The 24,080-nt window shown below is 46.9% G+C and overlaps 1 protein-coding gene across 2 annotated transcripts in view; it reads right to left on the reverse strand.

Annotated features, from left to right (window-relative positions):
• LOC138453529 (acidic mammalian chitinase-like) overlaps positions 1-7,861 on the reverse strand; it is a 206,001-nt gene extending 198,140 nt beyond the window's left edge. For both annotated transcript variants that reach the window (XM_069606481.1, XM_069606492.1), the window contains exon 1: positions 7,613-7,861. In XM_069606481.1, coding sequence (XP_069462582.1) covers positions 7,613-7,733 — 121 coding nt within the window. In that variant the 5' untranslated portion in view covers positions 7,734-7,861. The remainder of the gene's footprint in view (positions 1-7,612) is intronic.
• Between the last annotated feature and the right edge of the window lie 16,219 nt (positions 7,862-24,080).

Below are 24,080 nucleotides of genomic sequence, written 5' to 3' on the forward strand. Positions count from 1 at the left end.
ACCATATAGTTTGACATGCGCGTTGTATGAGTTTAACAGATTGGGATGCACACAGTGCTTTACCTGGTACCAACAGTATATATATCCTCATAAAATGACTGTGTGAGACCCTCAGCATCATGGACTGGGCACTGGAATGGCTGAGCTCTTTCCTCACTAACCGCCGTTCAAGTTGGAACTGGGCTCTTTCTTATCCAAACCCAACTCTCTGCTTGTGGCATCCCCCAGTGCTCTATCCTATCGCTGTGGCTCTTCAATATCTATTGCCCATCTTGCACATCTGATCGTCTCCATCTCTCTCCTCAATTCCAGTGTTATGCTGATGACACCCAGCATTCCTTCAAACTTCCGTCTACTACTTCCTCTTCCTCCTCTCTCATCCCTGATTGTCTAACCACCATCCAAATATGGTGTGCACTAACAATCTGTCTTAATGCCAGTAAACTGGAGATCCCTCTCATTGGGACACCTGTGCCCTGTTTTCCTCCTATCCTCTGGCCGCCCTCCTTGGGCCTTCTACCTCATTATCCTGTGACAACAAAAACCTTGGGGTCATCTTCGACTGTGCTCTCTCCTTCAGCTGTCACATTTTCGAACCTGTCAAGGGGGCCTACTTCCAGCTCCAACTCCTGATAGGCACTCTCCCTTTCCTCACCTTCCCTCAGAAGCTCAATGTCTCCAGAGCTCTTGTGCTCTCTAGGCTGGCCTACTGCAACAGTAAACATCCCCTTTCCTCCCTATGCCCCAGTCAGGTAATCCAGAATAGGACTGCAAGATATATCCTTGGCCGCAAACCCAGACACCCTATCTCCCCAGCCCTAAAATCTCTCTCCTGACTTAAGGTGACCCCAAGGATCAAATTCAAGACACTCTGCATCATCCACAAGGCTTTCTGGGACTTGGGAACACGATGTCTCCAACTTTCCCTCCCTAAATACTCCCCTGCTAGAGCCCTCCGCTCCTCTAACTCCAACGCTCTGCTTGTCAAACACTTCTCCAAGCAAAGAGTGGGAGGAAGGTCTCTCTCTTCCGCTGGTGCCTCCCTTTGCTACAACCTCTCTGCCCCTCTCAGACTTGAGCCAGACTGCCTTCAGCTTCAGTTCCGGAAACTCCCCAAAACCCTGTTTTTCTCTACCTCATTCTCTCTCCCCCTTCTTTGCTGATCACGCCACTGAGACTGGTAGCCTGGTTCTCATGAACCTCACAGGATACCAGGCCCTCCATCCAGTTGACACCAGCACCCGCCCACTTAGCATTTTCCCCTGTGGGTCGCCTGCATGGCAGCTGTGCATCACTTCCTTGGGATTTGTCCACACTAGCACTTAGACTGAGGCCTCCTCCCTTAGCTCCCCTTGGTGTTTTCCTCCTAGGCCCCCACCAGCACTTGTCCATTCCTTGCTACCTCCCCCACCCATTCAAATCTCTTGTACTTCGTTTCATTGCTTCACTGCTCTACACGATTGTTTATTTACTGTTTGCCTATGTTATTTTCTCCCCTTGTTCCTTCCCCACATAGCCCTGTTGCACCTGAAAACACAATTCTGATGTATAGGCACCTAACAAATGCCCAATGAATAAACAAATAAATATTCAATATATTTGGTTCTTAGTGTGTAATTCAAATTGATGTGAACGTGCATTCTTTGGCACCTCACTGCCTTGAGACTGAACACAGAGAGTATATGATCAATTCAAGCTTTGTCAGCACAATTGGCAGTGACAATTATCATGTAATGTTTTGATGGAGCAATGTTGTTCATTGATTAAATCATATTAAGGGGTCACTCTGATATGATAGAATAGGGTTTTTCTATTTTTGCTTCATGGGGATTCTGAGAGCATGGTGGCATGTCCGTCTACGTTGTGAAGTCACATGCGATTCACACAATGACGTTACTATTGTTACTAATACCATGCTTTAAAATGGCGGCTCTGCAACCAGCACTCACCGAAACAGGACGGAAAGGGATTAACCCTCTTATAGTAGGTATTATAGTAGGCATCACTCTTGGTGAACATACATTGTACTGACATCACACCATAAAACTTATTTTCAGGGAATCGGTTTCTTCATTTAATTTGCTTTTGGAATACTCAAGATTGTATTTGGGAACGTTGGTCCTAATTGCGTATTGGCTGTACTTTTTGAGCCTATGGCCTTTTGGATAGCTGTGGGGAAGGCATTAATACCGGGACTTGATGATGAATCAGTTTGTGTTGTGATTTCTGTCTATCTACCTTTTGATTCTCTGTACTCTTATCCTTATCCTCTAATCTGCTGAACCAACAATTGGATTACAATTATCGTTTTTGCCTTGGCACAGCCCTTGACAGGGCAAGACCGAGGGCCATTCAGTTGGTACACTGCACATGTCACTCACACATTTGATGATTTATTGAGTTTCTGGCATCTATTCAATGATGCACGTTCTTGTGTCACTCTGCTAACACTCTACTAACACACACAGCGCACTGATTTGATATTACCTCATGTATATTCTTAATCTGATTACATGAGCTAAACATATATGGATTAAAGCATATATGTTATACTGTTAATTGGCGTCAACCATTATGTAACCTTGATAGAAGAGCACTTGCATTGGAGTTGTGCTTTCTTGTTTACCCTTTATTCTAGCACTTGGTTGTGGGCTAGACTTTGCAGTATAGCATCTCTGTGCTTATTGGAGCACTAGCTAACTTAGGCGAAGTCGCATCCCCTATAGGTCTGACAACCTCCCCTTTCTATTACTCTTTATGTATGCTGCCTTTGCTCATAATGGCAGTAAAACATGCAATACTGCATTAAGGAAACATTTCCTTGTTTGGCTGCACAAATGACTCCACCTACCATGTAAGAACACTCATGTTGACTTTGCCCATAACATCGGTGAAATATGCAATGCCACAGTAAGAAAACATTTACTTGCTGACTGTCCAAGTACGCCCCCGACCCCATGTAAGTACGCACACATCGGCTGTGTCCCTTATGTGAGTAAAAAATGCCTTGCCACAGAAAGAAAATGTCTAGTCCGCCTCCCCCATTGTGATATAAATCCCCCACCCCAAATCATCCTCCAATAAATAACATTCATCATGTTAGCTTCGTAATAAGAAACGTCCCTACTCTAGCACCCCAGCCATGCATGCACACATGCATACTCATTCACCCACCAGCTACTCATTTTTTAATTGGAGGTGTATTTCCCACACATATGCCAAAGCGACCAAGTGTAGCGAGGGAGCCCAAACCCACCAATGGAAGTTCACTGTGGGGGGTTTCTCCCAGCCACCAGCTCCCACCTTCCTTCGGCAATATTTTTTTGAATAATTGCTTAAAATGGTGCACAATACAGCACACTTTCTGCGATAAAGTGGATAAAAAGCCAGACAGTTTGCAATTGGATTTGCATGGTAAATACAATCCAAAAATCCAATAGATGCAACTCACCAACAGTGCACAGGAACATTTCCCAACACATTCTCATGATACCTTTACCCACAATATTTTCCAGAAAACCTGGCTGTACCCATACATATCCAAAATGGCTGCAAAGATATATGCCAGTATTCCCATGATGACTTTGTGTATAATGTCAGTAAAGCTACTATAAGAAAACATGTCCAGTATGGCTCTGCCAATATATGGTAGTATCCCCATGTAAGCACATACTACTATTGGCAGAATAGTAGAAGCATTTGCAACAGTAAGTGGAGATCTGCAGGGTCGGGGTAGTCAGTTATATGATGGGTAGAGTTACATGTATTTGTCTAAAAGGCTTATAAGAGGAAATTAATGCCATGCAATCTCTACAATTCCCCTGTGGGCCAGCATGCCCCAGGAGATAGTGAATGATAGGTGTGTAGCCTCTGTCTTTTGGAACATGGTGGTACAGCTGGGGAAGAGTCAGATTCATGTTGGATAGTGTAAGACATGGCAGACATTTTACAACCATACGGCACTCTTAGGAGAAATTCCATATTGGGAAATATTTCCATTATACCACCAGTCAGTCTTCCTCAATGTGTAAATTGTGACAGATCGGAGCCCTGCATATGCTGGTGTTCCAGGGTGATTGTTGATGCATGACCGGCATAGAGAAAGCCATAGCGCCTTGGATGCTCTAGTGTGACGGGAAGGAGGTGAGGTTAAGGGGTATATGGTGGGGGGCTGATGGTGGACTGAGAGACTTTCTAACATGCAAGTGCCTCCTTCTTGGAGCGTGTAGGTTTTGAGAAAATGCCACATGTGAAGCTTAGCAACATGGTTGATCTTATTCCAAACCTAGCAGGATCTCTAAGCATTATTCCTGATCAAATGCATCTCTCACACTATGTGCATCTCATGAGTAAGGAGTGAGAGTAGAGAGAGATGTGGCTATACCTTTTCTGTGATGTCAGAGTGCCCAACATTTGGGGCGATTCGAACATACTTGTCTGTGGTAGAGCTGCAATCAGTCCAACCCTTTGTCATGGAGGCATGGGTATGTCAGGCTCAACTCAATATTTTACACTTTGAGACCCCATGAGCATGCAAACACTATTTGTAGATGTCAACATGAGATGTACGGAAGTAGAGGAACTTACTTTCCAACTAACCTACCCAGCAACTTGCAAGAGGTTGGAATAGGTCCCATAAGGCATGGTAATCACACCATTGCATAGCTGTGTCATTCCTACGGACAGGTAGCACCATAATATCAATGTTCAGCATATAACTTTCTCATACCTAAACAAAAGCCCAAACTGTTGGTTTTGCCAGTGCTCGTTTTACTTGAACTTGACAAAGTATTTGGTTATTATTACATATTCTATCGGGCAACTCCAATCCATTAGAACATGCATTGAGATATCTTGGGCTAGGGAGCATCCCCAGGCCTTTGTCCTAGGAATGGGGACTGTTGGTGCTACTCGATATGTGTCTAGTACTGGAAGGAGTGCATGAGAGGGCAGGAGGACCTACAGTGGCAGAAAGGTATTTTATCACAGAATAAAGGAAATATCTCACAGGCTTTTGAAAGTCCAACTTCTGTGTAGAAACACTCTCCAGGGGAACCGAGCAACTACACAGGACGTAATCATATCTAGGCAGATGCTGGGGAACCATCTTGCTCAATACCATTGACGCAACAGAGGATGCTCCTGTGCTGCGTCCTCTAGCAAGCCTGATCAAGGTGCTGTCCCTCCAGGTAAAAGAAATTGTCCACCAATAGAGAATCCATAATCTTTGGAAGTGTTTTTCTGGTTGGTGACTTCAATTATTGGTATGGCGATGCTTCTGACATACTTACTACAGCATTGGTCCAATCCCTCGGGCATTACTGGATGTACACCCCCCACCCCCAGGTACTCCCCACAGGGAGGTTAATACGTTAGACGGGATAGGCACACATAATGCTCACATTTCCATACCAAATATAATGCCCGGTCCTTGGTCTGATTATTCATTTCCTTTCCGCTGTTTGTGAAGAATACAAAGACCAGAACTTTACCAGTCAAAAAACATGTCACTATGCGTAATTTTCATAACCTTAGTTAAACCACTGTCATTCCGCTTACTTCTACTTCACCTGAGCTGTCGACATCTCAGCAGGTTGCTGATCATTATCACCTCCTACTTCAGTTTACAGTTAAAACTCTTGCACCTGAAGCTCACGCATTGTTACCATCTCCGTGTCCAAGAACCAGTGAGCTACCGAACACCGCAATGCACTTAAGAAAGTGAGCAGGAAAGCACTTGAGCTCTGGTAAACATCACCTACTACGAGTAACAAGGAATCTTACCTGTCATCAGCCAAGGTATATAAAGAAGCTATCTTTTTAGCAAAATAAAATGTCTTTGGGTCTAGGATTCACGAATATCATAATGATTCAGTTGAATTATTTAAAATTCTGTGACAGCTCAAGAACCCAGACATTAGGCCTGTGGAATCAATACTAAAGGATTTGGACTGGTGTAATAACACCCAAGACGACATTATTTGTAAAATGCTTAAGTTGCTCTCTGACATTGAGGCAAAAAAACTTGCTCTGTCTTGTCCTCCAGCTGTGCCATCGTCCTGGCATGTCTCTCCAGAGTGACTGAGGAGAAAGTGTCTGTGATATTAATAGCACCTAAAACTACTGCATGCAAAGCTGACTGCAGTCCAATATTTTGCCCCTGCTATTACCCCACTGTTGACCAAATTGATCAATTCTTCCTTCAGCTTGGGGAATGTTCTGTGCTCGGTTAAATAGACTTGGATAACGGCCTTGCTGAAGAAGCCATCTGTTGATCCATCAGTACCGACTTTATAGACCAATTACTACTGTGCCATTTTTGCTTAAGATCCTGGATAGAGTAGCCTATTTGCGGTTGCAGAAACATCTTTAGAAATGTGGCTTGCTGTGTACAAGACAGTCTGGCTTCAGATTTGCGCATGGTACTGAATCCACAGTGCTAGATTTGAAATCTACTCAAAATCATGGATAAAGGGGGAGTTGCTATTCACCTCCTTTTGGACCTCTCCAGTGCTTTTGACTTGGTGGATCATAATTTGCTGGCTGTGAGGCTCCAGAAAGGTGTTATTTCCCATCTTGAGGTAGCAGCCTGGATTAACGTTTTCCAGTCAGGTCAGCTGGCTAGGGTTTTTAGCAATGAGGTTATTGCTGATCCGGTGGAAATAAAATGTGGGGTGCCGCAGTGCTCTTGCCTCTCACCCACTTCTAGGCATTTCAGGTGACTATGTCACCGATGTAGCTTTGATCAACCAAACATACACATTCATGGCTTGATGGTGTACAGCTCTCTGGTGTTCAATGATGCGGAAACAGAGCTGCTTCTAGTGGGGACTTCCTTCCATCTGAAAAAAACTTGGTTATAATAAATTTGATATTGCTGGCACTTGCATTGGGGTATCTGATAGAGTAAAAACGTTGGGGGTACAACTAGATTTGACTATGATGCCTTATGTTAGCAGCATTGATTCACAATTCTCTTATTACCTCAGACTGTTCAGACACCCATCTAAGTAGAGCTGTGCCATGATTGCTCAGGCAATTATTGGCTTCGAAGTTGACCATGGCTGTAGATTGCTGCAGGAAGTCAGTCAAGAAAACTTAACTAGAGAGCAGACTATACAGAATGGAGCTGTTTGAGTCAAGCAAAATCCAGCTCGCAAGGGACATGTCTCAGAGGCACAGAAACAGATCTTGTATTCTCTTTAAGACTCTGGTTATGACCCATAAATGCCTCTATGGTGCCAGTCCAAAGTCTATGAAAGCTAGAGTTTGCCGGCTCACAGCACGCAGGATTCTGAGGTCGAATAATTTGTGCCTGTTGCTTGCTCCTCGCCTTAGCTTGCAGCAGGTTGGCACTGTGGAATAAACCGCCTCCTGATTTTTGATGTGCTAAGTCCCTGGAACAGTTCAAACATTTGCTAAAAAGACATCTTTTCTCAGAGTCCTGTCTTCTCTGGTTTCGGCTGCATGTGATTTGTTTAAGTGGATTCTGGTTGTATGTTTATCCTGTCATTTTTTTATTATGTTTTTTGTGTATATGTGCGCCCCTATGCATAGGGGTGGTCTGGGTGTGCTATAAATGAATAAAAACATAAATAGGAGTAGCTCTTACCTTTCTTTAAATGTTCTTCCTCCAGGCATAGTTGGTGACTTCCTGTCGCCTTGTTGTTTAAGACAGAGTAAATGTTCTGGTCTTGGAACTGCAGGCCCTGGTATAGAGAGACGCCAGCCATCTTCCCAACAGTTGCTCCAATGGGGATGTACCACGGCCTCGGACTGCGGCAGAAATCACATGTGAGCCAGGACCCGAACGCGTGGCTGGTCTCATTTCCGGAAACATGGCGTGACCGTTTACATCGTGTGCGTGGTTGTTGACAGAGGAAAAGGAAATTGCACTTTTTTGGAGCTGAGCGACCTCTGGAGAAAGGGACAGAGGATGTTGCAATACCAACCTAGAGATTCCGAAAGAACTAGTCATCTCACTTCCTCTTACTGCTTTAGAACCCAGCCCTTCCTCTTCTCCTTTCTCGGGAGACCATAACATTTCCTCTTATTCGGGATATTGTTGTTCACAAAAAAGGGTGGCTGGTGCCTTAGCGATTTATTTTAATTCCTGTGCAGGATGCAAATCTCTGCATTCTTCAGAGGTTTATCTTCTGTGCGTGTATCCTTCCGCGACCCTTATTGATGTAGTTGCAGTAAACCACACCAGGGGTCCAGTCCTAAAAATAAAGTGGGGGGACTCATCAACAAACCCAATGGGTTGTGACATCGTCAGAAATTAGCATATCAAGGTGAAATATTCACATTTCATTAAATTGGCTTTGCTCAATCTACCAAATTGCATAGGACAAATGGCATTTGCCTTTCATAAAATCAACACACACACAATACCAAGAGAGGATATGTTCTTCTTATAGTGTTTTTTAAAACGTTAAAAGGTGTGCACGTTTCAAACTCCAAGAACCGTTGCAGTACCGAAATGGGACATTTCCCCTTTAGTTGGTTGTTTTTCATTCAGGTTGTACAGTGCAGTGGTGAAGTGTCCGGCCTTCAAACCTGCCAACTGTGGTTCGATTTCTGCTGTCGACTTTAATTCATACATTCTAAGGGGACATTGTTAGGATCACCTGGTAAGCAAGTACATGCTCGACACACGTTTGAGGTATGGGATTATTTACAATACTGCAAGCCAAGACTGCTTGCCCACTCCACGGACCGTAGAACCTCAACTGTGTGTAAACAGGTTCCAAGTTCCATGGTGATGCATGCCATGCAGTGTGACACCATAGCTTTTGCACACTCAACTGAATATGAGCCTACGCGACCGCTGTACAGCAACATGAATAAGAACATGTGTAAGTGACAATGCATGAACCATATTTGATAACACAAATATATTTACATGCTTGGCTGATGGTAACATGAAACAAGTGATGCATTCCTAACAGACATTCAATGTTTAACTTTTTACCTGGGGGGGCTGCGTCCACCCTCTGAAAAAGTGGGTGGAATCCGTCCACCCGCGTGTACCCTCGACTTGAGCCCTGAACAACACTCTGTAGTTGCTTGCGCTTCTGTCTTGGGAGTCATCCTCCTGCACTGTACAAGTTTCCATCCTGCACTTCAGAAGTTCAAACCCCTGAAGGCACAGCTCAGCGATTCATTCGTTTAAGGTTGCTACACCGGCTTCAATTAAACTGGATAGTGATAGCAGGTATTATTATAGCGCAGAGAAGAACCTGGCATGACATGCTATTTGGAATCCTAATATTATTATCGGCTACCCATTTGAACAGTACTTCTATTGACAGAAAAGGGTGACAGTGCTGACTCCTGGGTACCGACTTAACTGCTCCGAGCATATTCAGCACCTCAACGTGAAACACTATACAACCAAACAACATAACATACTGTATTCTTAAATATTACTGCAGTACGTTTATTCCTAGCTACATAGCTCCAGCTACAGGTACATTCTTATACTACATATAAGGGGCACCCACAAGTCCATCCATTTATTCCCAGCTCCCTCTCTTCAACTGACAATGAAGACCCTTAAGCACCCACAAACTAGTAGGCAGCCAATCAGATCAAAGGCTGTGCTCCATGCTTCTGGCAGCCATTTCACCTGGGTTTATCTATTCACCACCTGCTATCCTTCCTTGCTCTCTATATATTAAGGGTCATCCATTTATTTTTATTTTATGTATTTATTGGATATTTGTAAGGCGCCCATACAACAAATGGTGTTTCAAGTCAAATCTGTGTCTTCAAAAATTGTTAAGGGTCATCCCCTAACAAGGCCCTCCTGAAAGATTATTAAGGGTCATCCAGTGTAGAATACCGCTCCTCGAAAAAAATGTAAATGTCATCCCTTGTACGGAAGTAGCTCATTGAAAAATTAAGAGTTATCCCTTGTAGCACAGCCACTCCTTGAGCAATTGTTAAAGGGTTTCCTTTGTGCAATAGCCACATGTTGTGTCGCTGGAAGTACCAGAGCAACATAGATGTATTGGAGCATTACGGCAGGCACCAACAACACAGACTCTCAGTTTATCAAGGGCATTGTCGCTCAAACTTCAACTGTCTTTCCGTGTGTTCCATAGACACATCATTCTGATGTCATCCAGTGGAAACGGATGAAATCAGCATGAGACCCTATTGCATCTGGAGGGTTACAAACCTAACTAAACATAGACAGGTTTGAAAGAAGGAAAATAGCTATCCCTTTGCGAAGGGAAATTCAACACAAAGATCCTGGTTAGCATGGTGGACCCAAAATCATCTTCCCACATTTAACAATTTGAGATCTGTTCCAGATCCTCTGTCCTTCAACCTAACAGCATATAGTTAACCTCAATGATCTTTTCCAGTACCACGTAGGGTGCTGTCCATTTACCCAAAAGAACACTAAACTTAACATGCTCCAGTATCCAGACAAACTGATTGGGAGGGTACTCATTCAGAGTGGTCGTCGGGTCATGGCAGTGCTTTATCAACACTAGCTGGCCTTAAAATTCATTTCAGGTTGTTCCATGTACTTGAAGGGGCCCCTGGGAGACCCTCGTTTGTGGAAACAAGGCACAATCACCACACAGGAACTGATACGCCAGACACGAGGTTGTATTCCCAAAATCTAGGGTTTGTTGCAAAGTAAATAGTCTCAGTTGGCCAACTGATCCCACGCCCCGCGACGTGTGTCTACCAGACCTCGGGGGACGCAAGAGAGAGAAAAACGTACAACAGTTACATATATACAAAACAAGCATCTTGCAATCAGTAGTGTCACATCAAATACCGCCCCTAGTATATTTCTTTTGAATTGGGCACGTTGATTGACAATGGTAACGAGTATGACACCTTAAACATTCAGTTAGCAACGGTTTGAAATTTTGTGAGACTGCAGACATGAGTCTTTGTTGAAAGGAACATAAGGCTTCTGTTCTCGCTAGTAAGCTGCGTGTGGGGAGAGAGACACATTCCAGGCCTTCCTATCTCCTAGTTTCTATTTGGATCCTGGGGGTCAACTCGCTCTCCAGGACTCTACAGGGCTCGGGAAAGGGGGGCCGCAAAGAAGAGCATAATTCAAGTCATTTAATGTTCGCTTCTAGCATTTCTACCATGTTTTCGAGACTCGCTGGCACCTGCGGGCTGATTAGGATGCCTCGCTGATCTCTTTCAAGGATAGTGCGCGGGAGCAGACCGGCATTTCTGTCTGGTTGCTACGTTATGTTTCAACATGTCTCCCTTGGCCTTGCATTGTGCACTAGTAAAGCAGAATATTATTTCAGCGAAGCAGTTTAACAGAAAGCAAAAAGCAAACGTTAGAGAAAACAAAATGGCGAATTTCAGTCACCTTAAAATGGCTGCACTTTAGTCAAGCTTATGGTCATATATCCCTAATATTGAATGCATGAGACGGTTGGTCTTCAGCCAACTTAATACATATCCTTATAATCGAGGGGTGCCTATTTTTCTAGATGGACAAACCCTCCTTTTGGCCGTATCCCAAACGTCTCATCCGTACATTGCATCCTCTTCTGACCAAGTATCTGATTCTGATTCTAAATCTAATTCTGAACCTTGTGCATTATTAGTTTTCTCTTCATTGTCGTCTATATTGATTGACATGAATTCTTTAACTGTTTTTGTTTCCTCATCACCATGGGTACTTGATTTAATAGTGCTCTATTTTTCTATCATCTGTACGCATCCTTCACTCATTTCGGTGCATATTACAGGTAGTCAATGTATGCAGCAACAGCATGTCATGAATATTCCTAGTACTGCTACTAGGATCGCAAATAGTTTCCATCCCCATGAATATAATAAGTCCCAAAACCAGGAACTTATATTCCAAACCCCTTCCTGGGTATGGAGTTCAGAGCTCAAGACGTGTCATTTTCTTATTGCTTCGAAAATTGTGGGAGAGGAGTCGTTTACGAATACACAACACGCTGATTCCACGATTTTGCAAACACCACCACGATCAACCAGGATTACATTAAGAGCCATTCTGTTCTGAAGTGTCATTAATCCAATCCCTTTCTCCTCTAATGTCATGTTGTATAATATATCTGTTGTTCTGTTTATTGTTTTTTCTCAGATTCTAGATAGCCGTCGAATATTATAGAAGTTTATTGCTTGGCCCAAAAATGGTACAAATGATTTTGCTACAACTTCTACCATTAATCCTCCTTCATTACTTCTTCGGGGCCTAGATCTAGATAGTTTGGCTATGTCTGCTGCTTTTAAGAAAAACACTCCTGGGAACAGGAGTCCTAAATAGCATGTACCTCCCCAGTTTCTAGGTAACCAGGGATACGCTTTATCTCCACATATAAAATACACAGGGTCACCTACACACACTGCTTCTACTTCCCTATTAAGAATCGCTGTATTTATACATCTAGTGAATGTCCCTACTGAATAGGAGCCCTTCTTCTTTAGGCAAAAAGGAACAGCCCGTGGGCTGTAGTTTACTGTATAGGAGGGAGGCACTGCATCTTTATTTCCTTCTAATCTCATACGAAATACGATCACAGATGATTTTTCTGGAACAAACAATCTTTCTTGTGGCATTGGTTTGGGCGTGCTTTGGCATTATCATTCGTGCTCTATGAAATATAGAGCAACCTATAGGTCTCATGATTATTTCCTCAAATCCATTCATGTTTGAGGTGTCTAATTGACCCGTTTCACTTTTATTCCATTTTCCATAATATAATGTGCTCAGAGATGCACTACATGCAGAACTCAATGTCAGTGGCTGTACGTACCAACCTATTCCTTTGCCACCATGCTGTGGCAAATGAGCACACACCCAACAGTAATTCTTTTTCAAAATGGAATGTGTCATATTCATTATTTGCAGTAATGTGTTGTTACCGTAACCTTCCCTATGTCTTTCTTCCATTGGGGACAGACTCTAAGTAATTACATGAACAGGGATTTCGGTGGTGGAGATGTTTCTCATGGGCAAGAACATTTCTAATGGGTGCATTTCTTTCAAATACCATAATACCAATACTGTCATTATTGGGGCCAATATACTCATTATACACATTATTATCATTAAGCTCAGCATACAAATTTTTCGACCATTTTCTCTCTGTGTCTTTCAATGGTCTATGTTGAATTCATTATCAGCAGTGGCGCAGGAGGGGGCAAAAGCTGGTTCTGGCATCTTCTCTCACGGTCCTTCTTCTTCAGCGATGTTCGTCGTGAATATCTCTCCTCATGATACTCATCCGAATGTCAATGAGTCCAATAAATGTCAAAGTATATCCTGCCAGTTCTCAGCAGCCTGGATTGCTTATACGTTGAGCAAGATCTCTATGCATTTGCACATTGCTCAAAGAACTCCAGAGCAGTTATCAATTCCCTTTGTACCATGTGCGCCCCGCTTGTACGCTCGGGTTCAGGACACATGGATTTTGTGTTAGCACCGAGGAGTCTCGCTGTTGGGCTGTCTGATTTGCACAACCCTCACGCCGCTCTCCTCTAGGCCTCCAGTTCCTACTTCATCCGAGAATAGGAAACAGAGGCAACAAAAAGATCAGCAAAATGAAGATTTGATCACTCCTTCTTTCGACGTCGTAGAGTGTACTGCCTTGCTCTTTGTACCGTGTGATCAATGAACAGTGCTGGTGCACTTCCAGACTCAAGCTCGGAGTCAGCCTGTGGCGCAATAGCAGATGATGGTGGGCGCCACAGTGATGATGCGAATTTCGTTTCAGGCTGCGGCACAATGGCAGATGCTGGTGGGCGCCAAAGTGGTACACGTTTCGTGTCAGCCGGCAGTGATGCAGATTCTGCTGGACAACGTTGGGGCACTCTTTGCCCTTCCTCTTTTTTTTTTTTTTTTAAACTTTAGTTTTTATTAGCATTTTTAGAAATAACCAACACATTCAAGAACCCAAGAGAAACCCCCCCTACTCCCCCATCCGCCCGCCCCAACCCCCTGCCCTCCCCCTTACCCTGTGTCCAAAAACCTATATTTGCCTTGGGAGAAAGTCAATGGTCAGTCCATCATCTATACCGTGGAGATGATGCGAGTTGTGGCCTTTCATTTGACGGTCAGATGCCGCTTTTCCCTGGGTCGTGGGCTCCCTGGCACGTAGTCTCACCTTTCGGGGTCCGTCTTGGATCGTTCAGGCCGGAGGCCTGGCGTCAATATCATTGAACGTCCCAGCCCCAAGACTGCTGAACACCATACCAGTTTGTGAGGAACGTGCTGCTTTCTTTGTTCACCATCGCAGTTAGTTTGTCCATCAAGAACATGTTTTTCACTTTTAGCTGCCAGTCCTCTTTGGAGGGGGGCTCGGGGCTTTTCCACTTCTGGGCAAGGGCCACTCTGCCCGCCCTCAGCATGGTTTGCCACATCCTAGGGTATCGATGTAGCTCTGTATCCTCTGGGGGGAGACCCAACAACATTGTTAAGGAATTCAGTGGCAAACGCTCTTCTATTACCTCTGCCATCCAATCCCACACTGAGCCCCAGTAGTCCTGAGTTTTCGGGCAGAACCACCACATGTGTCCTCTGGTGCCCAGCTGTCCAAAACCTCTCGGACACCTAGGCGAGACCCCCGTGAACATCCTCGACAACTTCGCGGGGTCCCTGTGCCACCCCTGTAGCACCTTAAAGTTGTGCTCCATGTCCGAGGTGAACACATTTCCATGAAATGCTATTTTGAAGATTCTGGCCCAGGCGTACTCGGAGATCTCCTCACCTGCTAGGTTGTTCCAAAATGTACGAAAGTTTCTTCTGCCTTGAAGGTCAAAGGTGTTTAAGATCTTGTACATGTTGGACACCGCCCCTTTCCTTGAGGTCGCCAGATCGAGGGGTTTTTCGAAGGGGGTCAGCTGTCTCCTCAAGTTCGGGCCCCATGACGGGTTGCAGAGGATGCCCTTCAGGGGGAGGTATTCAAAGATGGACAGCGAGTCTCTTCCGAGAGCCTCCCTGAGGTCCTCATATGTTAGGAATTCCCCTTCTCTGAACAGCTGCCCCACCCATTCCTTTCCCTTGTCCGACCATTCCTGAGAGTGCCGGAACCCCTGCTTCCCAATCTAAGGGGGTGGCCCCAGAGAGAGGTCATCGGAGACGGCCAGGTGGTGAGGTGAGCGGTCCGGGGGCACTCTCTCCAGATGTCCCAGAGGACTCCCAGGGTTGGGTGGGACCTTAAGTGTTGAGGGATCGACCCGCGAGGGGCCCACAGGAGGTCTCGTACCTTCAGGGGATGGGCGTCCATGTCTTCCAGGTATGTCCAATATGTTCCCATTCCCTCTTTCATATGCTCCAGAAGGACACGTAGTTGGGTGGCACAAAAGAAGAGGTAAAAATCCGGGAGCCCAAATCCCCCCTCCTCCCTAGGCAGAGACAGAGTGGTCCTCCTTATTCTCAGGGTTTTCCCCTGCCACACAAAGTCTTGGACCCCCTTTTGTAGCTCTCTAAAAGTCTGAGCGGAGATGTTGGTTGGGAGAGCCGTGAAAAGGTAGAGAAGCCGTGGTAAAATATTCATTTTTACTGAAGTCATTCGGCCATACCACGATAGGGTCATCTTGTCCCATCTCCTCAAATCTGACTTGATCTCTGCCATCATGGGGTCATAGTTTGCGGTGCTCAATTTTGAAATGTCTCTAGTGAGGAGAACACCCAGATACCGTACAGCGGCCTTCTCCACTTTGATCCCATAAAACCAGTCTAGAGGGTCGAGCCCCGGGTCTATTGTCCTCATAGGGAGCAGGACAGATTTAGCAGCATTTATCTTCAAGCCTGAGAAGCGACCAAATGCGGCTACCAGCGCCAGGAAAGGGGGAAGTGATGCACCCGGGTCCACCAGGTATGCCAGGATGTCATCTGCAAACAGGGACAGTTTGAACTCAACGTCCCCCCTTCTGATCCCCTTGATGTCCGGATGAGCTCTAATTGCTATTGCCAAAGCCTCTATCGTGAGGACGTATATCAGGGGGGAGAGAGGGCAGCCCTGGCTTGTCCCTCGGGAGAGGGGAAATGGTTTGGACAGGCTCCCATTCACCTGTACCCTTGCCGTGGGTGCCCTGTAGAGAGCGGATATCCAGCTCATAATGTGGGGCCCAAAGCCCATCCTCTGGAGGAGGAGCCCCATGTATCGCCACTCGACCCTGTCAAAGGCCTTCTCCGAGTCCAGGGAGAGGACACTCGTGTTTAGCCCCGACCTCTGGGCAAAGTGGAGGAGGTCTATTGTCTTGCGAATATTATCCGACCCTTGCCTTCCCGTAATAAAGCCCACTTGGTCACCATGGATTAGCTTTGGCATAATTCCCTCCATCCGCCTGCCCACCACCTTGGCCAGAATCTAAACGTCAATATTTAACAGAGATATGGGGTGGTACGAGGAGCATTCCGCGGGGTCCCTCCCCTCCTTGGGCAGGACTGCTATTATGGCCTCCATCATGGACTCGGGGAGGATGCCGTCTACCAGACAGCATTGAAGACTCTCGCCAAGAACGGGGCCAGGGTGGAGCAAAATCTTTTATAGAAATAGACAGTGAAGCCGTCATCCCCAGGGGAGGTTCCCACCTTCATCCCGCCTATTACCTTATCAATCTCATCCTCTGTCACCGGGCCCTCTAACCCCTCTGCCATCTCCCGCGAGAGGGATGGGATTTGTATGGAGTTTAGGAAATCCTCTATCAGGGAGTCGTCCCCCTCGTACTCCAAGGAGCAGAGGGTTCTGTAGTATTGGCGAAAGGCCTCTCCTATGTGGGAGGAGTCGCGGCCGAGATGTCCCTGGGTATCCCTCACCTCTTTCACCCTTCTACTTCTCTGGACTTCCCTTAGCTTCCAGGCTAGGATTTTATCAGCTGTGTCCCCTTTCTCGTAGTATTTTTGTTTCACCATTAAGAGGCTCCTCTCGGTTTTGTGTAGGAGCAGATCTTTCAGTTGAAGCCTGTAGTCCTCCAGTGCAGCCACCCGGTCCTGCTCTACAGCTTGGTCCGGGGAGCCCCCCGGCTGGAGACAGGCTATTTTACCCCGCAGTGCTTTCTCCTGAGCTTCCCTCTCCTTCTTCTTCATGGAGCCTATTTTTATGAGTACTCCCCGTAGTGTTGTCTTAAAGGCGTCCCAAAGTGTGTGCATGGCCACCTCCCCGTTGTCGTTAAACTCAAAAAACTCTGTTATGGAGTCGCGGATTTCCTGGGCCAGTACCTCGTCTCTTAACAGGGCATCATTGCATCTCCAGCGCCCCCTACGTTCTTCACCCCAACCCAACGCTAAGGTGATTCGGACTATGTCGTGGTCCGACCAGGGGACTGGGTCTATCCGGTAGCCCGCTACATATGGGGTGAGGACCTTGTCTACCAAGATGTGGTCTATTCTCGAGAACAAGTTATGGATAGTTGAGTGGTAGGAGAAGGAGGGGATCCCCACCCTGGGAGATGGGATCGTATCCGACAGTCCCAGGTCTCTGTTAACCCTTTGGAAGTGTTGCGCCATGACCTCATCTGTGTGTCTGAGGTGCTGGGGGCCAACCCGTCTTCTATCAATATTCGGGTCTAGGACCATGTTGACGTCTCCCCCCACCACCAGTGGGCCCTGAACGAACAGTCTCAATTTGTCCCCTATCTCCTCCCAGAATTGGGCCTGGCCTTCTTTAGGACAATACACTACTACTAGTTTCAAGGGGGACCCCTGCAAGGAACCCCACACCATCAAGTACCGACCCTCGGGGTCTCTCTGGATGGCCTCCTTTTCAAAGACTGTATCCCTTGCCATCAATATGGCCACCCCTCTTTTTTTGGTCTTGTGGGAGGCATGAAAGACTTCTCCAATTCTGCCCCCTCGCATTCTGGGCTCTTTTCCTTTTGCCCAGTGTGTCTCCTGCAGAAAGAGCAGGTCAAGATTCGCCCTCCTGAACTCCCCATGGACCAGGGATCTCTTTGTGGGGGTGTTCAGCCCCCGCACGTTGAGGGTGCCCACACCCAGGGCCGGCCGGACATCAACCATGATCTGTGTTTTCCTCTCTATTAGCCACTGTCATTGCATCATTGCTCCCTTCTTGCTCCCCTTGTTTCATTTTTTGGACACTTTTGGGGCCTTCCCCCAACTGCCCCTTAGACCCTTTCCCCAACAAACAAACCCCAACTGATTCGTACTCCCCTTCCCCCTACCCCGGCATAAAGCCAGATAGTTCCGCCATTTCTGGCATTTTGGCCAGACCACCAGCCCGCCTTCTACGGCCAGGCAATCTTTTCACAAGCACCTATTTTGTTGAGCCCCCCCCCTCCCTTCGTCCCCCCGGTCGGCCCCGCCTTACTTGCATTGCCCGGGGATTCAGAGCACTACTTAGACTGCACTTTCTCGTTTCCAGACCACCAGGTGGTCATGCCGCATTTCACGTCCCCATGGTCCGAGCTCCCATGCCGAACTCGGCCGGCATACCCTGTGCTCATCCCTCAGAGTCATTCCGTTCTCCCTCCTTTGCCGGGGAGGGAGTGTTCATCTTCCTGAATTTCCTTGGGCCGGATTTCTTCCTCCTTTCACTCGACGGTGCCTGGCCTTTCGCTCTACCCAGGTCGGGTCCCGTTGGCCCCCTCCGAGGGGCCGGGTCCGTCACGTAGTCCTGGATGGCACCCTTGATATCCTCTTCGGTGGTCAACGTCATCCGCTGGCCCAGGTATTCGAAGGTTAGAGAGAACGGGTAGCCCCATCTGTATCGTACCCCCTTCTCTTTTAACAGGTGTGTGAGGGGGTGGCACATCCTGCGCTTGGCTAACGTATATGCGGAGAGGTCCTGGAAGATGGAGACCTGGGAATTATTATATGTGACTTCCTGAGCTTTTCTGGCGGCCTCCAGCACCTGAGTCATGTCGGCGTAATAGTGGAACCGGACCAGAATCGATCGAGGTCCACCCGCCCGTCCTCCCGCTCTGTGCACCCGGTCAAATATGAGTTTGGTGGTCATCTCCTCTTCGAAGAGGAGGGCTATAATGTATCGCACCACTCGGGTGACCTCTCGCTCCGTCTCCCCCTCTGCCTCAGGAACCCCAAAGAATCTGAGGTTGTTTCTCCGTTCCCTGTTTTCAAAGTCGTCCATTTGTCTCGACCTCTCCTCCTCCCGTCTTTCAAGGGCGGATAACCTCATGTCCATCTCCACCTCCAGAGTCGCTGAGGATGACTGGCTAGATTCCACCTGAAGGAGCCTATCCTCCACTTTGTCTATTCTTTGGCCCATTTTATCGAACTTTTGGGCAAAGTCCGAGCGCATGTCTCTTATCTCCTGTAAAATGGAGGCAAAGCCCCTTTCCATTGCCTCCGCCGAGTGCGCCGAGGCTTCAGACTGGGCCATTGCACTGTAGTGGGGCGGGCTGAGAGCACGGGGCCTGTATTCTTGGTAACAGTATTTTTGTAGCTTCCTCTGCCATCCCATCCGTTTGCCCGGCTTACCGTTAAGTGTGCCTCGCTCCTGCGGGGGCTACAGAGTCACCTGGCGGGTCCACTGATAATTCGCTCTCCCCTCCCCGGGCCTCCCGGGTGCTCGAGCAAATGCTGTCAGGCGGGCACACGCCCCGCCAGCCTCAGGTGGGGGCCTCACACCTAGAGCGGGGGTCTTCGGGGGTCCTCTGCGCACTCCGGGGGGGGCGCCTCGTTCCCTCCGGGGGGGCCGATGCTCTGATCCGCCTGTGGTGGTGGTGGTCGGCCCCAGGGAAAGGCGGGAGGGACCCCTCCTCCGCGGGTCCTCGGTGGTTCACCCCGCCAAATCGGGGGCCGCAGGAGAGGGTTGTCGCCGCGCCTGCAGGTGTTGAACTCGGTCAGCGGCGCGAGACAGCTTTGCTGTTCTTCTGGCCTCTCGCGTGGGGCTCCAGTCACGGCACGGGGGTAGGCCTCTGGATTAGGCGGCCTACGGCTCCTCCCCCGCCCAACTCTCCGGAGGCGGTTTTGCCGCCGAGGCAGCGGCCTGGATCTCAGCCTTCCGTGGGGCTACCGAAGCCGCTGTTTTTCTCGGTGGGGGCCCCGGGGGTTAACTGCCCGTGTCGGCTCCTTAGTTCTCAGCGGGGGAGTGTCGGGGGGGGGGCTCAATCCCCAGTTCGACCTGGCCATTGGCGGAGCGTGAGTTTCAGGCTGCCATTGCCTGTGCGCCCCCTGGTGGCCTCGCCCTTCCTCTTTTACTGCAATCTTTTCAGGCTTTCTTTCAGGATCAGGCAGATTTTGTGGCAAAGAACTGGCAACCGTGTCTTTTGATTCTGGAACCGCTGTTTCTTTCTGGTCACCTCGATCAAACAGTTTTTCAGAAGGTGACGGGACCTTTTTTGTGTGGGTCGCGTGGATCCACGCTTTTCGTCCATCCACACGAATGGCCGTCTGTGTTGTCAGGAGTATCAAATAGGGACCACGCCACCTGGGTGCAAGCGATGTCTTTCGCTCAAAATTTTTAACAAGCACCCAGTCTCCTGGCTCCAGTGCGTGTTCCAGACCAGTGTATCTGATCGGCAATGCCTCCTGCACCTGCTGATGAATCAAACGCAATTTTTGAATCAAGAGATTACAATAAATGCTGAGCACAGGGTATTCAATTTCCCTCAGCCTTTTCGGCTAAGGTGCACACCAAACATTCGCCGGTCTCCCCATGACTATTTCATATGGGGAGAGCCCAGTTCTTTCCTGCACAGATGTTCGCATGCACAGTAGCGCTATTAGTAACGCATCTACCCAACTTAACTTGCTTCCTGCGCATATCTTGCTTATCTTAGATTTCAAGATACCGTTGTGGCGTTCAATAAGTCCGGCCGACATCGGATGTCTCGAACAATGGAATCGCTTATCGATTCGGAGACCTGCGCAAATCTGTAGTATTACTGCGCCCAGAAAATGTGGACCATTATCTGACCATATGACACGGGGCAAGCCAAAACGGGTGAAATACTCCTTTAACATTACTTTCGCCATGCTCATGGCAGTGCAGTCTTTCAATGTATTTGTTTCCACCCATTTGCTAAATGCACATATGACCACTAGGACATATTTCAAGTTTTGGCATCTCTTCATCTCTATGAAATCAAAATGGATTACCTCAAAAGGCATAGAGGGAGGGCCAAAACTGCCTGTTGGAGTCACTGTTCCCTTCCCCACATTGTGTTGTAGACACATGATACAATTCTGGACCCACCTCTCGGCATTTTTCTTTATGTGTGCATTCTCCCATACCGTGGCTAGATGCTGAACTATCTTCCTGGCACAAATATGAGTGGGGCTGTGGGCCATCGTGACCATCGCAGTTACATAGGAATTGGGCAGCATCCAGTTTCTAGTTCCCTTGTCCACCCAGCAACCTTCTAAATCTAATTCTGCAGAGCCCTCAGCCCACCCTTTGATTTCATCAGCAGTGGCTTCCGCCTGCATCTCTTTGACAGTGGCAATTCCATTCTCTATCATGCAGGGCACTTCTTCAGACTGTACTGTTAACATTTTGGTACTCAAATCAGTGGCCGTCTGCTTCGCAATCCAGTCTGCAAATGTGTTTCCCTCTCCCACTTTACATGATACCTTTTTATGCGCCTCGCATTTCATTATTGCTAGGTGTTTTGGACACGTAAGTGCAGACAGCAATCGTACAATCAAAGGGCCATGTTGGATCCTGGCCCCATGTGATGTTAGGAAACCTCTCTCAGCCCAAAGTAGGCCAAAGTTATGAACCACGCCAAAGGTGTACTGACTGTCAGTATATATGTTTACACTCAAATTCTCAGAAATCTCACAAGCTCTGGTTAATGCTATTATCTCTGCTGCTTGTGCAGAGTTGTAAGGGGTTCTTTTACTTTCCACAATACTTTTTAATGTGGTGATGGCATAGGCAGCAGTTGATGTGCCATCAGGTAGTTTAAAACAGGAGCTGTCACAAAATAACTCTCCATCTGGCTCTTTTTGTGGGGTATCTTTTAAATCAATTCTTCCCTTCGTTTCTTCCTCAGTAACCATTAAACAATCATGGGGAGGTGATTCGTTATCACCAAGTTCTTCCGTGGGCAGTGGCATTAATTCTGCAGGATTCAAAGCGCTACACCTCAAGATTTGGATGTGTGGCGCGAACAGGACAATTTCGTATCTAGTCAATCTAGCAGATGTGAGGTGTTGCTTCTGTGTTCTGTTTAATAGAACGTCTATGGCATGTGGCACCATCAAAATTAAGGTGTGCCCCAATACCATCCCTTCCGTTTGTTTCACTGACGCAGCAGCCGCTGCAACAGCTCGCAAACATCGTGGTAGTGCGCGCGCTACAGGGTCCAGCGCAGAAGAAAAAAAGCCTCACGGCCTATTTTTTCCACCTTGTTCCTGTGTCAAAACTGGCAATGTGCAGCCGTCATTCTCATGCACACACAATCTGAAAATGTTTTCATAATTTGGTGTGCCCAAAACTGGAGCAGAACACAATGCAGTGTTGAGCAAGTCAAATGCTCTCTGGCATTCTTCATTCCACTGCAAAGGCATCACAACATCCTTTTTTGTCAACTCCACCATTGGCTTCACAATAAGGGCAAAATTCACAATCCATTGGCGACAATAAGAAGCCATGCCTATTATAGCTCTGACTCCTTTTTGTGTTTCTGGAATAGGCATACCAGAAATACTCTCTATCCGCTCTGGCGTTAGTCTTCTCCCTTCTTTCGAAAGTAAGTAACCCAAATAAGCCACTTCCTTTCGACAATACTGAAACTTCTTCAAACTGGCTTTGTGGCCATGTGCTGCTAAGTGTGTTAATAGTAAAATGGTACTCTCTTTACAAATCTCCTCTGTATCTGCAGCTATCAACAAGTCATCTATATATTGTAACAATACACAGCCTGTTGGTAACTCTAGCATATCTAGTTGTTCTTTCAATGCTCTGCTGTAGATGCTCGGAATATCTGTGTAGCCTTGGGGAATGCGTCTGAAGGTGAATGATCGCCCTCCTAATGTGAAGGCGAACAGATATCTACTTTCTTGGTGTACTGGAATGCTAAAGTACGCATTCTTTAAATCAATAACACTAAAATACTCAGCTGAGGCAAGAATCATGGTCAAAATCGTGGTAACATCTGGGACTAACGGGAATTGAGGATCTACCACCTTGTTTAATGCATGCAGATCAATTATGAAACGATACAGTACCTCATTACCTCCTTTCTTATACACCGGATGAATGGGACTGTTACACGTGCTGCCTGTAATCTCTTCAATCACCCCCAATTTTACCAAATCAGACACAATACTTTTCAATCCTTTCTCTCCTTCTGCTGAGATTTTGTACTGTGGAATACACACTAGCGTTATTCCTTCTTTTAGTGTAATTTTCACTGGCTCTATCTTCAAGCATCCCACATCATTGTCATTTACCGCCCATATACAAGTTGGCATTTCACTCAATTCACTTTGCAAAGGTTTGGACAAAAATTCTGATACTGGTATATTCTTTGGTGAAATTGTCAAAAATACTCCATCTGGTGTACAGTGGATAACTGCACTCAGTTTTTTCAACAGGTTTAATCCTAATACATTTTCTCCGCAATTTTCTGTCAAGAGAAATGGACAATATTCAGTGAATGGACCTAATGTTACAGGTACTGGTTGGGACACTGGATTTATTACTGGGGTACCTGTGAACCCTACTGAAATATTTTTATGCCCTGACAGTGGTATATCTGGAACCAAGTTATGGTCTATACACCACTTCTGTGCCCCCGTATCCACGAGGAAGCTGTGCTCACTATTCCCGACTTTCATTTCTACATAGGGTCCTCTCTGATTCACGGGAATAGACACTGGTTCCAACCCCTGTCTTGGGCTGTCCTGTTGGGGAAACAACACATCATCCGATGTGTAGTCGCTGCTGTTATTATAGTACGCATTCGAATGAGTATCAAAAATGTTTCCGCTCCTCCCTCTATTTCCATTTTGCATATTCTGCTGGCTCTGATTCTGAGTAGAGGTTTGATTCTGGGCCTGGTTCTGATTTTGGGCACCATTCCCTCGACTATTTTGGTGCTGCTGCATGTTATTTCTATTATGCCCATTCGCTCCTGGATGCCCCCTATGCTGTCTTCTCTGGCCATTCCCATTCCTG

This window comes from Ambystoma mexicanum, chromosome 1p, assembly GCF_040938575.1.
Source record: "Ambystoma mexicanum isolate Mex_15411 chromosome 1p, UKY_AmexF1_1, whole genome shotgun sequence".
In the NCBI taxonomy this organism is placed as follows: Eukaryota; Metazoa; Chordata; class Amphibia; order Caudata; family Ambystomatidae; genus Ambystoma; species Ambystoma mexicanum.